The sequence below is a fragment of the Herpailurus yagouaroundi genome, unplaced genomic scaffold, assembly GCF_014898765.1.
Source record: "Herpailurus yagouaroundi ecotype Mexico unplaced genomic scaffold, PumYag 139, whole genome shotgun sequence".
NCBI lineage: Eukaryota > Metazoa > Chordata > Mammalia > Carnivora > Felidae > Herpailurus > Herpailurus yagouaroundi.
Window position 1 is genome coordinate 2,236,869 of NW_024412394.1, and position 24,271 is coordinate 2,261,139.

At 51.0% G+C, this 24,271-nt stretch overlaps 2 protein-coding genes across 9 annotated transcripts in view; both read left to right on the forward strand.

The window, feature by feature from the left end:
• The window catches only part of ZNF76 (zinc finger protein 76), a 33,444-nt gene extending 20,832 nt beyond the window's left edge, over positions 1-12,612 (forward strand). For 3 of the 6 annotated variants that reach the window (XM_040473276.1, XM_040473277.1, XM_040473275.1), the window contains 12 exons: positions 2,971-3,051; positions 3,166-3,243; positions 4,656-4,855; positions 6,918-7,034; positions 7,377-7,452; positions 7,975-8,100; positions 8,202-8,381; positions 9,172-9,405; positions 9,499-9,662; positions 10,364-10,528; positions 11,052-11,165; positions 11,730-12,612. In XM_040473276.1, coding sequence (XP_040329210.1) covers positions 2,971-3,051; positions 3,166-3,243; positions 4,656-4,855; positions 6,918-7,034; positions 7,377-7,452; positions 7,975-8,100; positions 8,202-8,381; positions 9,172-9,405; positions 9,499-9,662; positions 10,364-10,528; positions 11,052-11,165; positions 11,730-11,834 — 1,640 coding nt within the window. In that variant the 3' untranslated portion in view covers positions 11,835-12,612. The other 3 variants (XM_040473279.1, XM_040473280.1, XM_040473278.1) reach the window with 3 other exon arrangements.
• A 1,236-nt stretch (positions 12,613-13,848) lies between these two features.
• The window catches only part of DEF6 (DEF6 guanine nucleotide exchange factor), a 19,047-nt gene continuing 8,624 nt past the window's right edge, over positions 13,849-24,271 (forward strand). The window contains exons 1-3 of one of the 3 annotated variants that reach the window (XM_040473283.1): positions 13,934-13,949; positions 14,366-14,529; positions 24,086-24,226. In XM_040473283.1, the coding sequence (XP_040329217.1) occupies positions 14,434-14,529; positions 24,086-24,226 (237 nt within the window). In that variant the 5' untranslated portion in view covers positions 13,934-13,949; positions 14,366-14,433. Of the gene's footprint in view, positions 13,950-14,022; positions 14,530-24,085; positions 24,227-24,271 lie in introns of those variants that run through there. The other 2 variants (XM_040473284.1, XM_040473281.1) reach the window with 2 other exon arrangements.

Sequence of the window (24,271 nt, forward strand, 5' to 3'; positions counted from 1 at the left end):
TGTTTATTTTTTAAAGAGAGCACAAGCAGAAAAAGGGCAGAGAGGTGGGGACAGAGGATCTGAAGCAGGCTCTGGGCTCACAGCAGAGAGTCTGATGCGGGGCCCGAACTCACGAACTGAGATCATGACCTGAGCCAAAGTTGGACACTTAACCAACTGAGCCACCCATGTGCTCCTGTAATACCTTTTTTTTTGTTTGTTTGTTTAGAGTTTATTTATTTATTTTGAGAGGGAGAGAAAGCATAAGTCGGGGAGGGGCAGAGAAAGAAGAGAGAGAATCCCAAGGCAGGCTCCATGCTGTCAGTGCAGAGCCCAATGTGGGGCTTGAACCCACGAACCATGAAATCATGACCTGAGCCAAAGTCGGATGTTCAATGGACTGAGCTACCCAGGTGTGCCTGGAATACTTTTGAAGCCCAAAACTGTGTGTTTGCAGACTTCCCATCACGGATGTTGCCCCTCCGCTACAGTCTCAGTGGGATGGAAGAACTTAGGAAGTATAGACATGGCTGTGGCTGCTGCACAGACCCAATTATTTCTCGTGACTTGGTCTTCTGCTGTGAATTAATGGTCGAGTGAATGAATAAAAAGCAAGTGGCCGCACTTGGCCTGAAAAAGCCACCCTCTTTTCTTATGTCTGGGTCTCTTTGCCTCCCCCACCTCCCCATTTATAGCTTTCTCCCGTCCCTGTTCTCTGGCTCCTGCACGGTGCTGCAATGTGTGCACGTGTGTGTACGCAGACTCACACACAACAGATTGCACACTCCTGAGGGTCGTGCTGGCCTTCTGGAGCTGGAACCACACTGTTCTAAAAGGCATCTCTCTCCCTGGTGAGCTCCTCTGAAGCTCTTGACCAGGGTGCTTTCATCTTTGTTGGCAGGCAGCTCCTTCTGAGTCCAGCTTAGGCAGCAGGAAGCCCTGAAATTTTATGAGACTTATCTGTAATTAGGGTAGGCATAAAACGTGTTATTCAGGCCCAACACTTTTGAGGGTGGAAGAGTGTGCTATGAATAAAAATGCACTGAAACCGTTCCAGGCAAACAGGAACATATGGTCACCTCTCCATAATGGGATATGAGGTGGGATGTGAACTGCTCTCCCTGCCCCTGGCTCTCCCCATTGTTGTCTCTGGTATGAGAGGTGATTCTAGGTTGAAACTTCTCCAATAACTCTCCTCAACCTTTTGTCTCCTGCCTTGAAGCAATAGCCACTGTACTAGGAGAAGTTCTGCTAATGCTCTCAGAACCCCACGTGCGGTGCCCTTGCCACAACAGATAAAGTGTTAGATGCGGGGAAGCCCATGGCTTCCTGGTGGAAGGGAAGTGGGGGATCCCACTCCCTCACCCTAACTTTCTTTCTCCTACTTCTTACCTTTGTCTCTGCCTTACCTGCCTTTGGCTGGCTTGTAGAACTATTGGTTACAGACCCGAGAAGACTCAGTGTGGAGGCAACTTTGGGGATTCTTCTGACGGGGGAGGCAGCAGAGAGTTGGGCCAGAAGCAGCTGCCTCATCCTTTTCCCACATCATAAGAACTCAAATTCCTAAACCTGAAGCTCGGGAAGAAAGGAATAAGCAAACCACTTGGCATGAACTCTTCCCTCTCCCTTCCTCCCTTTCTCACTCTTTCCCCCTCGTCCCCTTGGAAATTCACTGGACGTGAGGAGAGGCCTAATTCTACTTCTAAACAGAAGAGTCTGTTGCTCTTAGAGGTGCTCCCCAGTAAGTATCTGAGATAACAGATGGGAAATATCTCAGGAACTCTGGAGTCTTGTTACATTCTATACTGCTTGCTGGTTGCCTTAGGTGAGTCGGGTTTGTTTTTCTTTTTATAAGAAAATTGAAAGGAAAATGTCAGAGGTCAGGGCGCCTGGGTGGCTCAGTCAGTTACTCATCCAACTCTTGTTTTCAGGGTGGTGAGTTCAAGCCCTACACTGGGCTCCGCACTGGGTGCGAAGCCTACTTGAGAAAAGAAGAAAAAATGTCAGAGGTGAATGAAGGAGACATTCCCCACAGCAGCAATGGAATAAGACCTAGAGGATACACAGTAGCATGACAGCTGCATTCACACATAAGCTCCCTGTTGCTTTATTTTCTATTCCTTCAAAAATGCAGATTGGGTTTATGATGATAAAAACAGACTTACTGAGGGCTGACCATGTTCCTGTCACTGTCTTCTACTCATTAACTCATTTAACCCTCACAGCAACCCAGTGAAGACACAGTTTTTAATCCTCATTTGAAGAGAAGGAAACTAAGGCACAGAGAGGTTAAATAAACTGTCTAAGAACACACAGCTATTAAGCTGTTAAGAGGCAAAGCTGAAATTCAAACCCAGGAGGCCTGGACAGTTCCAGAGCCATTTGCTTTTTTTCTTTTTTCTTTCTTTTTTTTTATTTTTTATTTTGAGAAAGAGAGTGCATGCAGGTAAGCACGCATTATCAGTGCAGAGCCCTACTTGGGGCTCGAACCCACGAACCAGGAGATCATGACCTGAGCCGAAACCAAGAGTCAGATGCTTGACCGACTGAGCCATCCAGGCGCCCCCAAAGCCTCTTGCTTTTAACCACTAAGCTATACTGCCTTATTAGAAGGTCTAGTTCTGGGCATGGTGCCACAGTGGCAGACGAGGAATGTATTTTTCAGGGCATTCTTTGTTCTCTAGATCAGTCTCAGAAACTTACTACTAGGTTGGAAGTCCCCACTTCACCGGGCATGGATAGAATAATAAATGAAGTTGCTCCTCCTTGAGTGAGAAGAAAGGATTCTGTTGGAAGCTGTTAGGTTCCTCGTGGTGAGATGTCTTCATGTGTAGTACCTCTGGGGCCCAGGCCCAGGGAGGCAGGGATCAGGGGACATGTTACCTGTGCTTAGGCAGACTATGCCTCAAGCAGGCCTCTTCTAGAAGCAGGCAGGTGTCCCTCCCACCTCTTTGGGGCCTAATCTCCTTCTCTCCATTTCCACCTTCACAGGAGAGAAGCTGCTTGAAGGGCAGGTGATCCAGCTCGAGGATGGGACCACTGCATACATTCACCAAGTGACGGTGCAGAAAGGTGAGAGCACGCCAAAGCACCTCTGCCGGATGGAGAGAGGCCAGGCAGCCCCCACTGAGGGACCCTTCCCAGGCACCAAGCTCCAGAGAAAGGCAAGCATTGCTCTCATTACAGAACCTCTTTCCTTTGAGGATGGACAACCTGTGCAGCTGGAAGATGGCAGCATGGCCTACATACACCGCACACCCAAAGGTGGGGTCACAGTCACCGTGAGTGGCAGGAAGGGGGGGTGGCATAATTGGCAGAGGTCGGGGCATAGACATGGGAGCTATAGTCCTAAACTCACCTGGACTAGCTGTCTCACCTACCCTCCCTGGTCTCGCTTACCTTCCCTGGTCCAGACTATATCAGCGGCTGTTTCTGCCTCTGGGAAACTGAGCCTTGGGGCTCAATAGCACAGGCCTCAATAGCAGCTTTAGCTCTAGCACAGCCACAAAGTCTTAGGGCTTTAAACAAGACCCAAGGACATGATCCAAGACCAAGAATAAAAACTTAACTGACATTTAAGACTAAGCCTCTGGGGCGCCTGAGTGGCTCAGTCGGTTAAGTGTCCAACTTCGGCTCAGGTCATGATCTCACTGTTGGTGAGTTCGAGCCCCGCATCAGGCTCTGTGCTGACAGCTTGGGGTCTGGAGCCCACTTCAGATTCTGTGTCTCCCTCTGTCTGTCCCTCTGCCACTTGCACTCTGTCTCTCGCTCTGTCTCAAAAATAAATAGTAAAAAAAAAAAAAAAATGAAGCCTCTAAGGTAATGAGGAATAACGGTTTATTCCTTCTACAAGTAGTTTCTTGAGCAAGTACTGCATGCCAGGCATTGTGCTAGGTGTGGAGTGTACAAGAGAGGACAAAGGCAGACACAGTCCCTGCTCTTCTAGAGTCTAGTGTAGGAAACAGAAGTGAGACATGCTGTCACCAATGAACAGATCATCCCAAGTGGAGATCCAGCTCAGGGAGGGCTTCTCTGAGGAAGTGATGCTTGGGCTGAGAGCTAAAGGGTAGACTTAGCTGGGGGAAGAGGGATGGCAGGGAGGGTTCTGTACTCCCAAGAGAAGGAAGGAACAGCGTGTGAGGCTCAGAGATGGGAGGAGGAAGAATGTCATGTTTGAAGGAACTGCTGAAGGCCAGAAGGTAGAGGAGGGGGGTGGGTAAGATGAGAGAGGCGGGGGCCAGTGCACTGGGCCTTGAGTGTCAAGATAAGGGCTTTATTGTTGGTCTTTATCCTGAGACCAGTGGGAAGTGGTTGAACCATCTGATAACACGATCTCATATGTGTCCTGCAGAGATCCCTCTGGATGCTGTGCTGCCTGGAGGGAATTAGAGGAGGTGATGTTAGGAGGTTCTTAGGGTCATCTAGGCCAAGATGATGATGGTCCCCTCAGGTCCTCATGGAGCTTGTGAGTTCCCAGTCAGTGCCCCATAGGAGACCTTGTCCTCAGGAGAGGTGGCCCCAGAAGGAGGGCCAGCCAGAGTGAATCACCAAGGTGAAGGACCAGGAGATGCTGAAACCTTCCTTGGTATATGTACCTCTCGTTACCTTAAAGCCAGGGTCCCAGCTGTATCTCTTGCCCTTGTGCAGCATCTGGGCTAACCGCGTGTTCCCTGCAGAGGGCTATGACCCCAGTGCCCTGGAGGCCGTCCAGCTGGAAGACGGCTCCACTGCCTACATTCATCACCCTGTGGCTGTGCCGTCAGACAGCGCCATCCTGGCCGTGCAGACAGAGGTGGGCTTGGAGGACCTGGCTGCAGAGGACGATGAGGGCTTCGGCGCAGACACAGTGGTGGCCCTGGAGCAGTATGCCAGCAAGGTGAGCTCACAAAGCCTGATGCTGCCCATCAGCTCCCTTGGCCAAAACTGCCACCACCCTAGGGGACGAGGGCCATCCTGTGCTTGGGCATGGCCTGAGCTACCCCCTTTGTCCCTCCACCCTGCCTCCCCGACTCATCTCTCACATCACCATCCAGGGTGTGCATAACATGGGGCCACCAACAGCTGTTGACGCTTGCCCTGGCTTATGATGCTTCTGCAGAGGGAAGGCGGCTGTAAGAATTGGTGCCGTCTGTATAGTGGCAATTTAGACCCAGCTTCACTTTTGCTGTTGTAATAATCCTCTGTACTGAGAATGCCCTTGCCAGTGACTTTTAATAGTTTTCCAGGCCACTGAGGTCAGATGTTCTGGTATTTATTTCTTCTCTGCAACTCACTTAGCCATTTGGAAAAATAACCTCAGTAGGCAACGACAAGGGCAGATGCAACAGAGCACCTGAGCTTCTTGGAACACAAGGCCCACACAGTAGCTTAGCTGTGAAGGAAAAGGATCTTGGCTCTCCCAGTGTCAACAGTCAGTGCTCTCTCCGTGGGAGCTAGGGTCCTGCCCATGGGGGAAGAGGGCACAGAGATCTCTGAGCATGCCAAACTGGAGTGCAGCCTCGCTAGGATGAGCTGTAGAGCCTCAGGGTGGACACAGTGGGGCTCCCTGGAGCACTAGTGTTACCCAAAGACTGGGGTGAGTTGTTTTTATAATAAAACTATGTGGCTGTGTTAAAGGAGAAGAAATTCTCTTGTCTTTTCAAAATGAAGCACAAAAGTTTAGAGCGGACCACTTAGGGCTACGCCCACTCCTGCCACCGTTCCCTGTGGTGTATTTTAGAAGCCATATTTGAGACTTGCTGCTGTTAGAAAGACAATTGGGCTTTGAGTCATGAGCCCTGAGATCCATGCTGCCTCTGCCTCTGCCTAGTCTAACCTTGAGCAAGTCATTCCACTCCTAGGCCTCAGCTCGTTCCTCTGGGAGGATGAGATAGAGCTAGATGACTTCAGAGGTCACTTCCAACCCTGAAGTTCCTTGATTCCCTTGAGAGCAAGTGAGACATGGGAAATCCAAACACCTGAGTGGGTTAGCCCGCCAAGCAGGCCTGGCTTCCTGTGACACTCTTCCACCACTCACCAGCTGCTTAAGTGTCCATGAAATTTTGTCAGCTGCTTGACCTCCAGACCTGGAGCTGACTAGACAGACCTTGCCATGAATTTGGCCTCACCCATCTGCCCCCTACTCCCCATAACTTCCAGAGTTCTGTTTCGGGTGCTCCCGGGAAGGCCAAAGTGTCCCAGAAACAAATACTAAGGGACACTCCCTACAGGATCTGGCCCAGGAAAGCAGAAGAGCAGTGAGGGCTCCCTGAGGCCCGAGGCTGGTGTGAAGCAGGTGGCTTTAGCAATGTTCCCAGTAGACATGACAGAGAAGGACTTGCCCGTCAGCTGGGGGCTATAGTTAGAGCTTAGACTTCTGGCGAGGACCTGCAGGCCCCTGCCTTGGCCTGCCCTGGGCACTTCTGCAGCTTGCTGCTTATGGTCACCTCACTCTGGTGAGCCCAGGTGAGTTCATCCCCACAGCAGGCCCCTTGTGAATGCCCGTTCTGAGCACAGGTTTCCCACTGGGAGGGAGGGGTCTCCTCCCATCAGAGGATAACACTGTCCAGAACTGTGGCCTCTGAAGTGTGTGTGGCCAAAAGTGGGGGCTGCTGAATCTCAGCCTCACTCGGGGGTGGCCTGAAAGGCCACCTTACCCTAGCTGTCTAGGGGATGCCCTTTCTTCCATAGCTGTCATGCCCCTGTGACATTTAGCCCTCCCTCTATCTATTAGAGATGGGTGGTGACTTCACATGCCAGCCCTGTTTGTTCTGTAGGGTGCTTCATTGTGTATTTCCTGTCTGTCTGGATCTGTCATCCCAGGTTGCCCTTCTCCCTCTGGCAGGTTTAACCCTATTTATTGGGTTATGAGCTGTCAGCTGGGCCCTATATCCTACCTCTTCCCTCTCATCATTGAAGAGAGAGAATACATACAGGAACCTCAAGACTTTTTTCCTCAGGTTCTGCATGACAGCCAGGCTCCCCATAACGGCAAAGGACAGCAGGTTGGGGACAGAGCATTCCGCTGCGGCTACAAGGGCTGTGGGCGTCTCTACACCACTGCTCATCACTTAAAGGTAAGGTTGTCACACACAGCTTTCAGCCTTGCTGTTCCCCCCTGCCCCGCCCAGGCTGTAATTTCACCTTCCTGTGTTAACTAGAACGAGTCCTTGCTCTCGAGTTTCTCACTGGCTACTGGAAGGAAGGTATGAGTGTACAGAAATGTCAGCCCAGGGGCCTGTGACACACATGTGCAGGAAGGAAGAGAATCAGAGAGTGCCCTCTGGAGGAGGTGGCCTCTCAGCTAAAGAGGCAAAGTAAAGGTAGTGGCCAGTACTGATGCTCTGAGCCCTAAAGAAAACCAAAGAGCATATTCCTACCCTCGTCCCTCTGAATCCCATGGTTGCTTGTCCCCACAGGTGCATGAAAGAGCTCACACGGGTGACCGTCCGTACAGGTGTGATTTCCCCAGCTGCGGAAAGGCCTTTGCCACAGGTAACTTACCTGGAAGAAGACTAAAGGTGGCCTGCTTCCCGTTGAGGACAGAGAGTTCTAGATTTGCTTTGGGAATTTCCTGCCTTCCTGGAGAGACTGCTGTCAGAGCACTCTGTCTTGTAGGGTCTCTGGAAGAAACCCGGTTATGGAAGTGAGAGGCAGCATAAGCCAGGCCAGCCAAAGGAGCCTGGGGGCTTGGTAGAGAGACCCCCGCCTCTTGCATCAGCTGTGGGGTATTTGGTCCATTGCATCTCTCCGGCCTTCATTTCCCCTCTGAAACCTTTAGCCGTAGCTCTCAGACCCTTGTTCTAGACTGGCACTGGCTCCCCTGAAGAGGAAAGTGTGGGCTTTTCTAGCCCCTCTTATGTGCCCAGGCTGGGTTGCGAGAGAGGTCGACATAGGCTTCTTGTGCCTGAGGAGGGCTGGAGCAGACCTTAAGGTGGAGAACCTCTGAATTAGGATAATGAGGGGGATGAGGCCCCACAGAGCCTCTTCTCATCCCTCCCTCCCACATGTGGACAGGATATGGGCTGAAGAGCCATGTGCGCACCCACACTGGTGAGAAGCCATACAAGTGCCCAGAGGAGTTGTGCAGCAAGGCCTTCAAGACCTCAGGAGACCTGCAGAAGCACGTCCGGACCCACACTGGTAGGCTGGGCCCTGCCCTGTTCACATTTGGACCTGGAGCTCCTCACTCTGGCACAACCTCCCTTCCTGAGCGGTCCCCCTCACCCACCCCATTTCCACAGGTGAACGCCCATTCCGATGCCCCTTTGAGGGCTGTGGCCGCTCCTTCACCACATCAAATATCCGCAAGGTACATGTGCGCACCCACACAGGCGAGCGGCCCTACACCTGCCCCGAGCCCCACTGTGGCCGGGGCTTCACCAGCGCCACCAACTACAAGAATCACGTGCGCATCCACACAGGTGGGCCAGCTGGCATGCGAGAAGCACCCCCTCTGAGGCCCCAGCCCCCTCAACCACAGGCTTTCTGACCTGAGAAATGGTCTCGGCTCCTAGCCCAGAGCCCTTCTGCTGGCCAGTCCAGGCTGGCCCATGGGCGGGGAGAGGGGGTTCTGTGGTTCCGGCCATATCTCCAGAACCACGGTCTCACTTGAAGTGAGCAGTTCCTCCCTGGTTAAGTCCAACATACAGCTAGCTCTCTCAGCTCCCTGCCTGCTCCCCACACCTGAGCCCTTGGGGAAAGGCCAGGGTCAGTCGTGAGGGGGGAAAAGCAGAGTGAAATGTCACCCTACCTCTTCACCGCCTCCACTGTCCATATGACTCCTGTGTATCCTCACCCTCCCCAGTGTCACATCCCTCATCCAGCCTTCTGTGTCACCTCTCGGCCACATGTGTCCCCTCACTTTCCCATCACACCTGATAACATCGGTTACCCCCATCTCCTGCCTCTTCTGTTGACAGCCTTCAACTTTCCAAGCCCCCAGCGGCCCCCGCCAGTGCCTTCACTCACCCAGCCTTCCCTCATCTCCCCATTTTCTCCCTACCTCATCTCTGGGCTCAGTGGTCCCACACTTCTGTCCCCTCTGTGTTCCACTGGCCATTATCTCCAGCTGTGTCTTTTCAGAGTCCTGGGTGTCAGTCCCTCTCCCTCCCTCTGGCTCCCGCTCCACCAGCCCTGTTTCCCCCTCCCATCCCCTTAGTTTTCCCCTTGCCAGCCCCAGTTCCCACCCCCCTCACAGCTCAGTGTCCCCAGGGGAGAAGCCATACGTTTGCACGGTACCAGGCTGTGGGAAGCGCTTCACCGAGTACTCGAGCCTGTATAAGCACCATGTGGTGCACACACACTGCAAGCCCTACACCTGCAGCACCTGCGGCAAGACGTACCGGCAGACCTCCACCCTGGCCATGCACAAGCGCAGCGCCCACGGCGAGCTGGAGGCCACGGAGGAGAGCGAGCAGGCCCTTTATGAGCAACAGCAGCTCGAGGGTGAGGGGTGTGGATAGGAGGTGAGAGTGGGGACAAGCCAGACCTCCCGCGGCCACCAGGTGGCAGATGTAAGCCTGGGCTTTCCTCTCCTAGCCGCGTGTGCAGCCGAGGAGAGCCTGCCACCCAAACGACCGCGCATTGCTTACCTTTCGGAGGTGAAAGAAGAAGGTGATGCCATCCCAGCCCAAGTGGCTATGGTGACCGAGGAGGACGGGGCCCCCCAGGTGGCTCTGATCACTCAGGATGGTGCCCAGCAGGTACAGGCCCTGGGGTAGGAGTGCGGTGGGCCTCTGTGGTTGGTACTCTCTCTCTCTCTCTCTCTCTCTCTCTCTCTCTCTGGGGAGTCCCGAAGTTCTGACAGCCCCACCTCTACCCAGTTTCTCTTTTTAGCCTTGTGGATCTCAGGGAGCTGAGGCTGAGGATAGCCAGTCTTGTAAGCCAGCCTCTTCTCCTCATGCTTTCACCTCAACCTCTGGGACTTTGAGAGCGCAGTTACTAGCTTCCCCTTTACATGGAGGCTGACAGGTCCTGATCGTCTGAGTGAGACACTTGGATATCCTTCTCAAGAGAAGCATGTTGATGTGGGGGCCAGATCATGGCGTGGGGTCTGGAAGCTAGAGTTTTTAGCCAGCAGTATAACATGACCCTTGTCAGCACCCTCACTGTTAAGTGCACTTTTGTCTTTTGGAGTTGACATGAGGATTAAATTGGGTCGAGACCCCAAACTGCATGGAGCAGAGCCCCAAGGCAAAGTGGTGGTAAATAGAAGTGGCCAGCTTTTTGCAACCTGAGACCGGTTTTACTCGCTTGTCCCTGTCCCCCTACACCTCTATAACTTGAAGCTAATTGGCTAGCTTATTGGTGAGTTACCCTTGTCTGGGAGAGCAGGTATGTCCACCTAGGGGCTTTCACACAACCTTCCGCTGCACTGCCAGCTCATCTTCCTTCCTATCGGCAGGTCAGCCTGTCCCCGGAAGACCTGCAGGCCCTGGGGAGTGCTATCAGCATGGTGACCCAGCACAGCAGCACCACCCTCACCATACCCAGTGAGGACGATGACCTTGCCACATCTGGCACACATACGGTCACCATGGTCAGCGCTGATGGCACACAGACGCAGCCCGTATGACCAGGCGGTTTGCTTGGGGTTTCTTGTTCTCTTGTCCTTCCTTTGTGTGGGGTGGGCGTTACGGTGCAGGCTGACTTAGTCATGCCTTCTTTACAGGACCAAGACTCCCCCCGCGGCTCCTCTGGGCCATCAGCAACTCTCCTCTTGAAAAGCGTTTCACGGGGGGTCATGAGACAGTTTCTAAATCTTGATCTACTTCTAATTTGCTTGGCTTTGCTATCATGGGCAAGTCACTTTTCCATGGACCAGTCCATTTTCAAATGAGGGGATTAAATGATCTTTGGGCCTTTGACAGCTCTAACCTTCTATGATTCAAAAATCCCTAAATTAAGTTGCCTCTAAGAGAAAAGTACCATCTCACTAAGCTCTGAGCCCTGTGCTAATTAATCTGACCTATAGTGGTTTTATCCATCCCTTTCTGGCTTGTTCCTAGCCACCTTGCTTAAGACATTTTTATTTGGATTGGGGGAGGGAGAGTAATGTAGGTGGGTTAGGAAAACCTTCTTTTATATTTCAGGTTACAATCATTACCTCTGGGGCTGTGGTGGCCGAAGACTCTAGTGTAGCATCCCTTCATCACCAACAGGTGGCACTGTTGGCCACAGCCAACGGGACGCACATTGCGGTGCAGGTGGGTGTAGAGGTCCAATACCCTGAGAAAGGAATAAGGATGGGAGGGAAATGAATGAGGTGGAGATGTTGAAGAGAAGGGCATTCGGCTCAAAAAGAGCTCATTTCAGAAGACAAATCCCTTTCTGCCTGCATCCACACACCTGTCTCAGGCTCTTTCTTGACTGAAGCAGAGTGGTGAAGCCCCCTCTGGCCTTTAGAATAATTTCGATGGCAACACACGTGGTCGTCTAAACCCCTTGTCTCTCCGTGTGTCTGTTTCTTCATCAGGAAAACAAGTGGGGCTAAAGTAGATGATGACTAAGGTCCCTTCCAGCCAGTCATTCCCTTCTGTGATCAGGCCCAACTCTCTGACCATGGACCATTCTGTGGCTCCCTGGCCACGCTTAGCCTGCTAGGACTCTAGTCAGTGAACTTCCTGTTAATTGGGGCCCTACTAACTGCTCAGGATGTGGCACTGAGTGGATGGAGGGGATTCAGAAAAGTAGACCACATACTGATGAGCACTAGACTGTAGTGGGGAGTGTCTCATTCTGTCCTTCCTTCTCCACCCCCTTCTCCACAGCTGGAGGAGCAGCAGACCTTAGAGGAGGCCATCAGTGTGGCCACCGCTGCCATGCAGCAAGGGGCCGTGACCCTGGAGGCTACAGAGCCCGAGAACGGCTGCTGAGTCCCAGGGGACTGGGTCCCACACCGTGTTGGAGGAGGTGCCATGCCACACAGGCATCCTTGCTTCCAAGAGCCCGGGCTGTGGCTGACACATAGAAGGTGGCCACATAGGTCTCCAGGGTGAGAAGGCGACAGGAAAACAGCCTCACTGAAGGGTCCAGGGGCCCTGCCCAAGAGGAAGACCGAACAGCTGGAATCGGGGGAGTGTGTCATCCTCAGGAGCTAAAGAGGACGAGCTGGTCACCAGGCTGCACTGGGGCATCCTCCCCTCAGAATCAGCTGGGTGCCCACCCTCCTTCCTCCAGAGAACAACCTTCCTGCCCTCAGTCCACTCCCCTTCTCAGGTGGCAATTGGGACTGCTGTGGGGACTGGTCCTCTATTCTGACTGGTCACTGCCCACCAGGGGAAGGGGCAGACAGCTCTTCAGCCCAGTAGGGGCAGAGCAGGCTCAGCCCTGCTCCTCCCAGCAATATCCACCTCCCTGGAGGACTGCCAAGATGCCTGGCCATTTGGTAGCAGGGATTTCCTGCCATCATAGTCAGAATTGCTCAGGGGCCTATGGCTGGAGAAAAGGTGGCCAGCCCCACCCGCCCCCAGTTGCCCCCTGTCCTCTCTGTGGCAGAGAGGCAGGGAATTAGCCCTGTACATACTGGGGATTGGGTTTCATTTGTTTGGTTTGGTTTTTTAAAATTCCATTTTGATAATTTTTTTTCCTGCTCTGGTTGGTGGTGGCAAATGGGTGAATGAGTATTTAATAAAGTTCCAAGTTTCCACCTGGGTCCCTCCCTCCCTCCTTTCAGCTTTGGTCTCTGGTTCCAGGACTGGTCAAATCAGGCTCTTAGCCCTGTATCCCTGGCACAACCCCACTGAGCCTCGGTGCCAGACCTCTGGGTCTGGCTCACCAGGGGCACAGGTGGGAGGAAGCCCGGGTGTAAGAAAAGCCCTGAACAGCTATCAGTGGCTTTCTGCCCACAAAGGGGCAGGTAGGCTGCAGGGGGCCAAACAGGACCAGTGGGACCACTGCTTCCAAGCTCTGGTTGGATCTCAGGCATCAGGATGGTTGACTGGAGGAATTCTGTTTTTTCATACCTTAACTCGTGTACTGGAGAGCCCTTCCATGCCCAGCCACCTCCACATCCACACACTGCATATGGTCAGCTGCTCCAAGTGGGCAAAGTACCACGTTGGAGTGGCGGTAGGAGGTGCCTTTGCCAAGGCTAGTGAAGGTCTCTGATGACTCATCTGCTCTAGTGCTGAGGTCCCAGTTCTGGGGATGCTCACTGAGGTGTCTGGGATTGTGCTGTGGAATCCCAAAGGCACAACTGGACCCTAGTGAAAAGTGTGTGGGAGGACCAGATCAGCCCTGGTGAGAAGGGAGGGATGCAGAGGAAGAGATCTGATGGAAAGAACTTTTTGGGTTTGACTCTCCTACATGGGAGCATTGCAGGGACTGGGGGTGCCTCTTTTCCTCTCTCCACGGTGATAGATGTGCCCAAGTCCCTTCCTGCCACTTGAGAATGGAACCCTCTCCCCCAGCCCAGGAATCATCCTCTCCTGGGACATCTAGCAAGTTTCCTTTTACTCTTGTTACCGGCTTTTTGGAAGCAGAGGCACGCTCCCAGGAACAGGGGTGTCTCAGTTATCTGAGCAGACTTCTTCAACATCCATGATTGCTGTTCTTGGAGGGAGCAGGTCCCAGCCCTCACAGGCATTGGATCTAAAGAAAGGGAGGCATTGATGTGGAGGGCCCTGAATCCCAAGCCTCCTGCCGCCAGTAGCCTTGAAGCCGCCCCCCCCCCCCCAAGGCTCACCCCCATGTGCTTCAGAAATGCTGCGGTCTTCAAGGCCAGTGGGCCCCAGAGTGGGCAGTGCTCTGAGCTGAGGCCTTTGAGAGCCTAAGCGTAGAGGATGGGGAGGCAACAAGTCACGTGCCAAGTCCGCCTGACCTGGAGAGGTGCCCTGGCCCAATTCCTCCGCCAACTTTGTGTTGTTGCCTTTGTTTTCTTCCGCCTGGGAGGAGCCCCACCACCACAATGTTAGATGGCCCTAAAAGATGTGCTTTATCCAGGGCCTGCTCTGCCTCACATCCATCCCCAGACTTTACAACTCTGTGAGGTGGGTATTTTTACTGCTTTACTATGAGGAAACTGCTCAAGGAGGTTAAGTAATTCATCCAAGGCCTCCTGTCTGGTAAGTGTGGAATTGAGACAGGATATCCCCTAATGCCACCCTTCTATAGTCAGGAGGGTGGACTTGCTTTTTCCCCTCAGCAAGCTGCCTCTGGGAGCGCAGGAAGCCCCAGAAGGTTGTGGGGCTGAGGAGGCTTCTAAAGGGCCTCACGCCTAGGGAGCTGCACTGAACAGAACCAGGGCTCTGGCCTTCCAGGGTCTGGTGCCGAGGTCCCACGCAGAGAGTGGGGCCACTGAGCGCTGCAAGAGCAACAGGCTGGTTCCTGCCAGCATGGGGAGCCCCATGCAAGCAGGCAGGTGGAGCTCTTGCTCCGCGCCATGGCCCCTCTGCGGTCTCTGCAGCCGTTTGCATTTCCTGAAACCGGATCTCGGTGTCAGAGCCGCCCCCGGGCCGGGCGGGCACCTCAGCAATGGCCCTGCGCAAGGAGCTGCTTAAGTCCATCTGGTATGCTTTCACCGCACTGGACGTGGAGAAGAGCGGCAAGGTCTCCAAGTCCCAGCTCAAGGTGAGGGGCACCCGGGGCCCAGGGGAGGCCGGCAGACATGCCTCATCAGCCCCTGCAGCCCAGGAGCCAAGCATGAACGCTGTGCTGCTCCCCGGGCACTCAGCCATCCAGAGGCCCAGGCCTGGGGAGGGGAGACAGTACTGGGTAAGCAGGACAACATAGCCTGGTAGATCCTGCTGCCCACGTTCTGAGGCCCCAGGGAAGTACGTGCAGAGCTTTTGCCCAGAGCCCTGCCACCCACCCCCAACTCTTGGGAGGGTGGAGGTGGCATCATTAGGTTTTGAAGGCCAACAGGCCAGGCGACATCCCATACTCCGTGTGTTGAGCACACGTCTCCCCAGAGTGAAGCTTGGGCACGCACCCTACTCCTTCCTGCTGCTTCCTCCTGGTTTTGAAGAGAGACAGTTAGCTAGTACTTGTCAGTCACTTCCTCCCGGAGCTGAGAGAGTGGCTTAAAGAGCCTCTCCCAGTTCCAAACCAGGCTGACTTGGTCATGTTTGGCAGAGAACAGCTCCCCTGAACTCTTGTCTCCCAGGTGCAACAGCACTGGGAAGGGGCAAGGACCAAGACCCTGTTCTGCTGCTGCCCAGCTCATCCTCCCCTCCTCCCACACACCAGGTTGGGAAACTGTTCCCTTTGGCCTTGGGACCTCAGGTAGGGAGGGGGTGGAATCTGAGTCCAGGAAGAGCTCCATCAGTGATTGTCCTATGTACGGTTCAGTACTTGGTCCTAGACAATTCCTAGGCGATCAAAAAGTTTCCTTCCTTCCTCTAGTCCTAGCTTAGTGTGGCCTTCTCCACCCTAGTTAGTGGGGAAGAAGCAAGGCCCTAGGCCACTGAAACCAGGGAACACTGGGAGATAGGAATAGGGTAAGCCTCGGCTCTCTGTGACCTCTCTTAAGGGACCATTCATTCAATTCACATGTTTACTGAGCAACTATGTGCCTGGCGTGAAGCTAGGCCCTAAATTTCTGGTGTCCGATCTGGGCACCCCCAAAGGTGGAATGTAGCCTCAAGGAAACCTCCATTCTTAATGATTAAGGTAGGAGGTGCCTGGAAACCTGGGAGAGATGAGTGGGGCAGGATAGGCACTATGCCCCACCCCCAATCCAACCTCCTACTTTGCTGAATTTCAATGCAATAAACTTGGATGTGCCAAACTGGTCCTATCCCATAATCTACCCCTTAGCCAGACTTACGAGCATCCAAAAAATGATTCTTGGCACCCCCAGGAAAGATAGTCCGTTACCACCTTTGATCATCTGGGAGGATTCCTCAACAGGCAGGTTCTTCCTTACATTCTATTTAAATCATTTTATTGCAGATCATGTCATCTAACAGGGGCTTCAGTACAGACAGAAGAAAAGTAGATCATCTAAAATCCATCCATCCCTGCAAAAACCTGTGCCCTGCATCCACCTCCCACTCTCATTAATATTTTATAGAAATAATCCCAACCTCCATAGTTTGTTGTCTCCAAGATACCATTTTCTGCCTCTCTATTACCTATAGCTCCTATAACCTCTCCAGGCTATCTATGGAAGGTACAGCCCTCAGGTAGGTCCCCTTTTCCTGGCTATCAGCCAGTAAGGCTTTCTACCTTAACCTTCTTTTCTTGGCCTCCCAACTGGATCGATGCCCACACCTCACCCCCACTGGTTGGGTATTTGCCAGGAAGGTTATATTAGGAGCTTACATACTTGAACTGTCCACTGTCTGTATCCCTTCACAGTTCAAATTGAGCCCACTGCCAGCAGCTTTGGCCACATAGGATCAAAGGTAGATTTCTCCCCCACTCAACAGAAAATGCGTCCACTCTGAGAATCTGTGCTAGTGGTAGGAGTCTTGGGCCAGGTGGTGGGTGGGGCAGAAGTGGTAAGGCCCATGTCACACATGAGAAAGACAGGGAAGGCAGTTCTTTCCCAAGACCATAGTGGTGGATACTGGAAGAGGAGGAAGTAGTGATAGTGTTGGGGGTGGGGATGCCGGAAAGGCAAAGGAGCAATAGAGAAGTGGTCAGAAGCCAGAGGAAGAAGCAGATGAGAGGTATACCAGTGGGGCCAACCCCACCCCTGAAAAGACTTGGGAGAGAAGGGAAAAGATCTTGGGATTAATCTGTCCTCACCAACACTGTCCCTGGCCTTGGGGTCCTCAGTTGGGACCAGGCCAGAGAACTGAACCAGCCCAGCAAGCTGTGCCTGTCTGTGACAGTCACCACTTCCCTGATGTGTTGGGAGAAGGGCTGCCACTGGCTGTCAGCAAGCCCTCTGAGAATTACCCAAGGAGTCAGCATTGTTTTCTCCGGAGAAGAGAAGACTTGGAGGACAGAGCAGATGAGTCTTCCTCTCTCTGAATTCTTGTAGAAAGTACAATGGCCTTTGTCCAGTTGAGGAAAGTACAGTTAGCCAATATGAATGGCACTGCTGCCCAGGATGGATTTAGATTGAGCACAAAATTTACCAGGAGTTGAGGACTCCTCTTCCCTAGGGGAGCAGCCTTGGTTCTGAGCCTAGTGGGGGATTAGCTGAGAATTGGGGGTGAGGGGCCTGAGACTGGGGATGTGGATGGAGCAGAAAGTCTCTGGCTCGATGATATCTCAGGAGGCAGCAGGCCTATCCTTTCCCCTTGACAGGCAAGAGCTGGGGCCTTACCCACTGGGCTTTTTATTATTATTATTATTTTAATGTTTTATTTATTTTTGAGACAGAGAGAGACAGAGCATGAGCAGGAGAGGGGCAGAGAGAGAGGGAGAAAGAGAATCCGAAGCAGGCTCCAGGCTCTGAGCTGTCAGCACAGAGCCTTACGTGGGGCTCAAACTCATGAACCGTGAGATCATGACCTGAGCTGAAGTCGGACGCTTAACTGACTGAGCCATCCAGGCACCCCCCCCACTTGACTTTTTTAGGTCTTTCAGGCTCCTGAGCTTCAGGCTCTGCCTCAGGAGAGGGACAGCAGCCTTCTCCTCTGTGGAGGGGAGGTTAAGAACAACTCCAGTCCAGGAATCTGCTGGCTGCGATCTTCAGCTTTTTTGTTCTGACCCCTACCTACTGCTGGTCTCCCCAGCCTAGGATGGTGGGCAGAGGGAGGATGATTACGTGGTGTGCAGAACACTTGACTCAGAGCCACATAGGCCTGGACTTCTAAACTCCTTCCCAGCTAGGTGACCTTGGGCAAGTGACTGCCCATCTCTGAATTTCTAGTTTCTCATCTGTAAAGCCAGTGGGTTGAACTGGGGATCTCCAAGCTATCCAGCTAGATTACTAAGATAAAAAGGGGTTTTTTTCTACTAAAATAAATGTTGACAAAGTACATCAAGTAGGTGAAATTGATCCTTGATGCAGCCTCTCTTTTCCCTTTTCTGAGCCTCTTTCTTTGGTGCCTGCCCTCAGCCCCTTCTAGCCCTTTCTTGCTCTCAGCAGGCGCACAACTCATTCAGAGATTCTCACCTTTTTGAAATCCCCAGGGCTCCTCCCTCCTGATAGTAGTTATACTTTATTATCTGCTGGTTGTAACTCTTTAAAGGATCTATATAATTTAAAAGTATCTCCTGACACCGAGATACACTTAAAAAACGATAGGCCGTATAGGAAAGAGAGATTATTTACTGTCTTTGCAGCCATTAGTTGGTGCTCCTTATGGGTTCCCAAACCCCTCATATCTGAGTTCCCGAGCGAAGTCTGGGAACCGCAAGACCATGGGCCCTGGCACCTGCCCCATCCCCACACTTGATTTTTTAGGGAACTCACAAGCCCCTAGAGGAGAACCATTTCCCCACATGCCTCCACAGGAAACAGTGAGTAAATGAAACCTCTCAAAGGTCAGTTGCTGTCAACTCAGAGGTCAGAGGTTGCCTGGGTTGGGGGTGAGACTGTGAGAGTCCTCTGTGAGGGAACCTGAATGGCAGCTTGTGAAAACTACAGGCACCTGGACCCCACCCCTGGAAACTCTGAGTCAGTAAGTCTGGGCGGGCCCCACCATATTTCAGTTTCACCAGCTCCCCAGGTGATTCTGATGCTCAGCCAGAGCTAATGTAGCAGAGAGATCAAGAGTAGGGCTTTAGAGGCAGACTTCCAGCAAGATGCTTAACCTCTCTGAGCCTTGATTTCCTCATCTGTAAAAGGAGGATAATGAGAGTCCTTGCCTCCAGGGCTGAGGATTGATTGAAATCAGCCCAGTGAGCTCCTGCGCATTCTGGCCTCCGCCCCTGCCATTTCCTTTCCAGCCTGACCCTCCCCTGGTCACACCCTCTCACCACCTCTAGCCCCAACCAGCACCCAGGCACAGGAAGCCTGGCAGTCTGAGGTCTACCGAGCTCTCTGGGGGAGAAGCCCTGAGCCCTGAGTGTCTGGAGCCTTAATTGCTTCTGGTCCTGACACCTGACGGCTCACAGGGATTGGAGCCTCTGTCCCGGGCCCCTCAGATTCCACTGGCAAAAGGTACAGGTGAGGAAGGTATGTCTTAGAGGACAGTGTGGACGAATGAACCGAAGTGAGGAACAGCTCAAATAACTGTACTGCCGTGTGGCAGGTTCTATCCGGGGGTGGGAAGGGGGTTTGCACAGCATCTCTTTGAATGCTGTTTTTAGAGGTACAAAAACTAAGTCCCAGTGAGGTTAATTTGCTCAGAGAGATTCAGTACACGTCTGCCTGACTTTGTATTTCTCACACTTCTTCCCATGAAGCATTTAATTTCATTCAACAGATATTTACTGAGTTTCTTACGTGCCAGACCCATGGTACAGCAGTGAATAAAACAGACAAAAATCCCCCCATGGTGGTGCTACCATCCTAGTCAGAAAATACAGATGATAAAATAAGTAAAAATGTATCACGTGATGGAAGATGATACATGACATGAGAGTAAATAAAGCAGAAATGGGGATGGAGAGTGGGGGGTTGGGGTAGAGGGGATGGGGTTATAGATTTAAATAAGGTGGTCTTGAGAAGGTGACGTCTAAGTTAAAGACCGGAAGGAGAAGAGAGTATGTGCCATGCCTGCACCTGGAAGAAGGATGTTCCAGGCTGAAGGGATGGCAAGTACAAAGGCCCTGAGGCAAATGTGTGCCTGGCAGAGTAGTGAGCAAGAGGAATGAAGTCAGAGAAGGTGCAGGAGGCCAGGTCATATGGGGCCTGAGGCCTCTGGAAGGACTTGGAAGTTTACTCTGAGAAAAATGGGAAACCATTGGAGCATGTAAGTTAGACTTGAGTCAGACAAAAACATTTATCTTGTGGGGGACATGGTACTGAACTCTGGAATCAGGCCTGAGCTTAGAGTCCTTGCTGCCCTCAAGGAATGTAGAACACCCAGAAATGCTCACACAAAAAGGGAATACAAATAAATGTCATTATAGACCAACTTAATAACAGGGTGCATTAGTGGTTAATGGCACTCTTTGTTTTTTTATCTCTGTGGCTTTAAATGTTTGTCATGAAAACAAATCCTCTTGGTTAAAAAAAAGAATTCAGAGTGTAGAAGAATATAATTTTAGAGAAGATGAAATTTATTCAAGTAAAACATGTTACTGGTTTAAAAAAAATTCAAAGACAAACGTAATGTTAAATATGATGAACGTTCCTCCCCTCCCTGGGGAAGGATGGTGGGGTGATAGCTGTTAACAGTCTGCTGAGTCTTCTAGATTTTTTCCTATATACAAATAAACACATTAGGTTGGGCAATATGAAATTGCTGACATTTTATTGTTTCAACCTATTAAAACTGCAATTTGCTATGGTTCAACCTAATCTTTGCACACATTTATTTTACAAACATTCCACTCTACAGCTTGTTTTTTTTCACCAACCAGTATATTATGCATATCTTTCCATGTGTGTTCATAAAAGCATAATAATAAAAATAGCACACAACTTTTATTAAACAATGAGCTCCGTACCAGGTGCTATGCTGACCTCTTCAATCTAAAACAAAACACCCTTTGGAAATGTATTTATTTACTTTATTTACTTTATTTACTTATTTATTTATTTATGTTAATTTATTTTGAGAGAGATAGTGCAGGTGCAGGAGGGGTAGAGAGAGAGGGAGACAGAGAATCCAAAGCAGGCTCCACGCTGCCATCGCAGAGCCCAATGCGGGGCTGGAACCCACCAAACGGTGAGATCATGACCTGAGTCAAAACCAAGAGTCAGACATTTAACCAACTTAGCTACCCAGGCACCTCTGGGAGTTTTTTTAATGTTTATTTATTTATTTGTTTATTTTTTGAGAGAGAGAGAGAGACAGAGCACTAGTGGGGGAGGGGCAGAGAGCAGCGGGGAGAAAGAGTCCCAAGCAGGCTCCATACTCAGCAGGGAGTGGGGGCTCCATCTCATGAACTGTGAGATCATGACCTGAGCATGACTTGAGTCGGATGCTTAACTGACTGAGGGCACTCAGGCGCCCCTAAGAAACCTTTTGGAGTAGGCCCCCTTATTATTCTCACAGAGGAGATAAGGTCTCAGAGATGTTAAACCACTTGCCCATAAGCACACAAGTGTCAGAGGTAAAATCTTTCCAACCACACATAGATCCATGACACAGTGTACCTGTCCCCCTACTGAAGAAGCCTAGCTGTCTCTAATTCCTCATATTATAAACAGTGCTTCAGTGAACATTCTTGTACATGTAGCTCTGTTCCCTTGAGCATCTATAGGTTAGATGATTAGAAATTTGGGGGTCATGCCCAATTTTAAGTTTGATAGGTTCTTGCCCTCCAGAGAGATTAATTCACACCTCAGCAGTAGAGCATTCAAATTCCCATTTCTTCATAGTCTCTTCAGTACCTGATATCACTCAAGATCTATGTCCATATGTGAGGTTAAAAAATTGCACTTTGGGGGCACGTGGGTGGCTCAGTTGGTTAAGCGTCCAACTTCGGCTCAGGTCCAGTTCTCATGACTGCCTTGTTCGAGCCTGGCCCCAGGTGCTATGCTGACAGCATGGAGCCTGTTTCGGATTCTGTGTCTCCCTCTCTCTCTGCCCCTCCCCTGCTCGTGCTCTGTCTCTGTCTCTCAAAAATAAATAAACGTTGAAAAAAAATTTTTTAATTCCACTTTCTACGCAGAAAGAGAACTAACATTAGCTCTGTGCAGACCTAACTCTGGCACTCTCCATAATCCTTTCCAGCCTCACAGCCTCTCCAGGTGACAGTTACTATCCCATTGTTTTACTGACAATGAAACTGAGGGGTAGAGGGTGAAGGTGTCTACCTTCTAACAGCTTAACAAAGTATACCTCTTTCCACTAGAGGAAGCCTAAATCGTAGGGCTGATTTTTATTGGCCCGGGTTTGGTCACGTGCCTTTCCTTCAGCCAATCACCATGACTCTGATGTGCCCACCCCCTGTCCCAGGTCCGGTCAAGGGTGCACGCGGTCAATTACCACAGATATTGAGAATGGGGGAGAGGTGCTTCTCAAAGAAAAATCAGGGCTCCATTACCAAATAAGGGAGAAGAAGGCAGAGTTCATCAGGAAGAAACTTAAGATGTCCTCTAGAACAAGAGAAGCAAAACCAAATATGGCACATGAGATGATTTGAAGAGCACGGGAACCAGGGTTGGGGTGGGGGTCAGGGAACCAGGGTTGGGGTGGGGGTCAGGGATGGCTTCCCAGAGAGGTATGAGCGAAAACAGAAACACCCTCTTGCTGGGTCTTCCAACTTCCCTCTTTGTTAAGTCGAGCCTGAGGCCCAGCAGAATACTGGGGGCAAGTGTCAATCCTTTGTCCCATCTTCTCTCATAAGAGAATAAAGAAGTGAAGACTTGGCATGGTACCATCCCTGGGGTGTTGCCAGCTCCTGCCTCAGGCCCTGATCCTAAGCTTAACTGTTGGTGGGTGGAAGCAGCCCTTAAACACAGCATTTGTTGACTGCCTTCAGTGTGCAAAGGAGGACATAGGGGCTGGGTGGTAGAAATGAACAGAAACATTGCCTCCAGACTTCACCATCTACCTGGAGAAAGAGTCTCAGGGTCAGTATTTTAATAGGGAGGCACACCTGGTTCCAGCCTCAGCTCGGCCACTTACTCTCAACTTCTCCAAGGCTGAGCACCTTCATCTAAAAAACGGGGATAATTGTATCTGTGTATCGCAGTTGTGGATTTTAGACATGGGGTATAGAAAGCACCTCATACAGTGGCTGCCACATAGTAGGTGTGCAATAATGACCATTTTCATCATTTACCACTGTGGTAAGTGCTATAAGAGAACTCCCTGAGGCAGTTTTATTTTTTCCTGCTTTTGTTCAAACTTCAACTTCTTTGTTCTTATATCATGGGTTTGTTAACCAACCCGTGTTTCCCCTCCACACCACCATGGCCACCATCCCTTCTAGGCCTTTTCCTCCACATGTCACAGACCATTTTTCGTGACCCTTCTTTGAGTCCTTTCCAGCTCCCTTCCATCTTTGAAGGGCAGTGACTGGAACTGCACTTGCCTTTCCGGGAGCTAGGCACACTGCAGCCCGAACACTGAGTCTTTGATGGAAATGATGAGACATTTGAGGCTTCTGCCCTGGTGTGACAGCCACCTCCCTGCTGATAGATAGCCCAGCATCCTGGGAAGCACCTGGGCTTTGGGATCTTCAGAGCTGGATTTGAATCCCAGACTCTTGCTTACTGTGAATCCTTGGCCAAGTTATTGAATCCCTTGAGCCTCAGTGTCCTTGTCTGTAGAAAGAGGACATCCCTACCTAACAAAGTGGCTAAGAACATGGCTGCGTGGGTTTGAAGCCCAGCTCTTTCACCTCATCTGTAAAATGGGGATATTAACAGTTGTTATGGGGATTAAATGAATTATGTGTAAAGTACTTCACTCAGTGTGCTTAGTGCATAGTAAGGGTATACGTTTTAGGTTTCTTTTGTTTGTTTGTTTTTTATTGAAGTATAATTGTCATATAACACCTTAGTTTCAGGTATACAGCATAATGATGTGATATTTGTATATATTGTGAAATGATCACCACAATGTCTAGTTAACGTCTGTCACCATACATACTTACCCAACTTTTTTCTTTTCTTTTTTTTTACAACTTTTTTCTTGTAATGAGAATTTTTAAGATCCACTCTTAGCAACTTTCAAATATGTATGCAGTATTATTAACTATAGTCTCCATGTTATACTTTACATCCTCATAACTTATTTTATAATTGGAAGTTGTACCTTTTGACCCCCCTTCATGCATTCCACCTACCTCCCTACCCCCTGCCCCTGGTAACCACGTCTGCTTTCTGTATCTGTGAGCTTACGGGGCGGGGGTGTTTATTTGTTTTTTAGATTCCACATGTAAGTGAGATCATATGGTATATATTTTTCTCTAATTTCACTTAGCATAGTGCCCTCAAGTTCCACCCACGTTGTTGCAAATGGCAAGATTTCCTTCTTTTTTATGACTGAATTGTATTCCGTTGTCTATATAAATACGTAAGTTTTAGTTATGATTGAATTGCATCATGTGTGCAGAGGACTTAGCCAGGATGGGAATGGGGACAAGCCAGGAAGTGGGAACAGTCCTCTGGCCCAGTTTTGGTTGGGGCACAGGAAGGCAAACTGCCACTCTGTCTCAGGTGCTGTCCCACAACCTGTACACGGTCCTGCACATCCCCCATGACCCTGTGGCTCTGGAGGAGCACTTCCGGGACGATGACGATGGCCCCGTGTCCAGCCAAGGATACATGCCTTACCTCAACAAGTACATCCTGGACAAGGTGGGGCCTAGCTTGAGGGGGCACCTCTAACCTCTCCCCACTCCC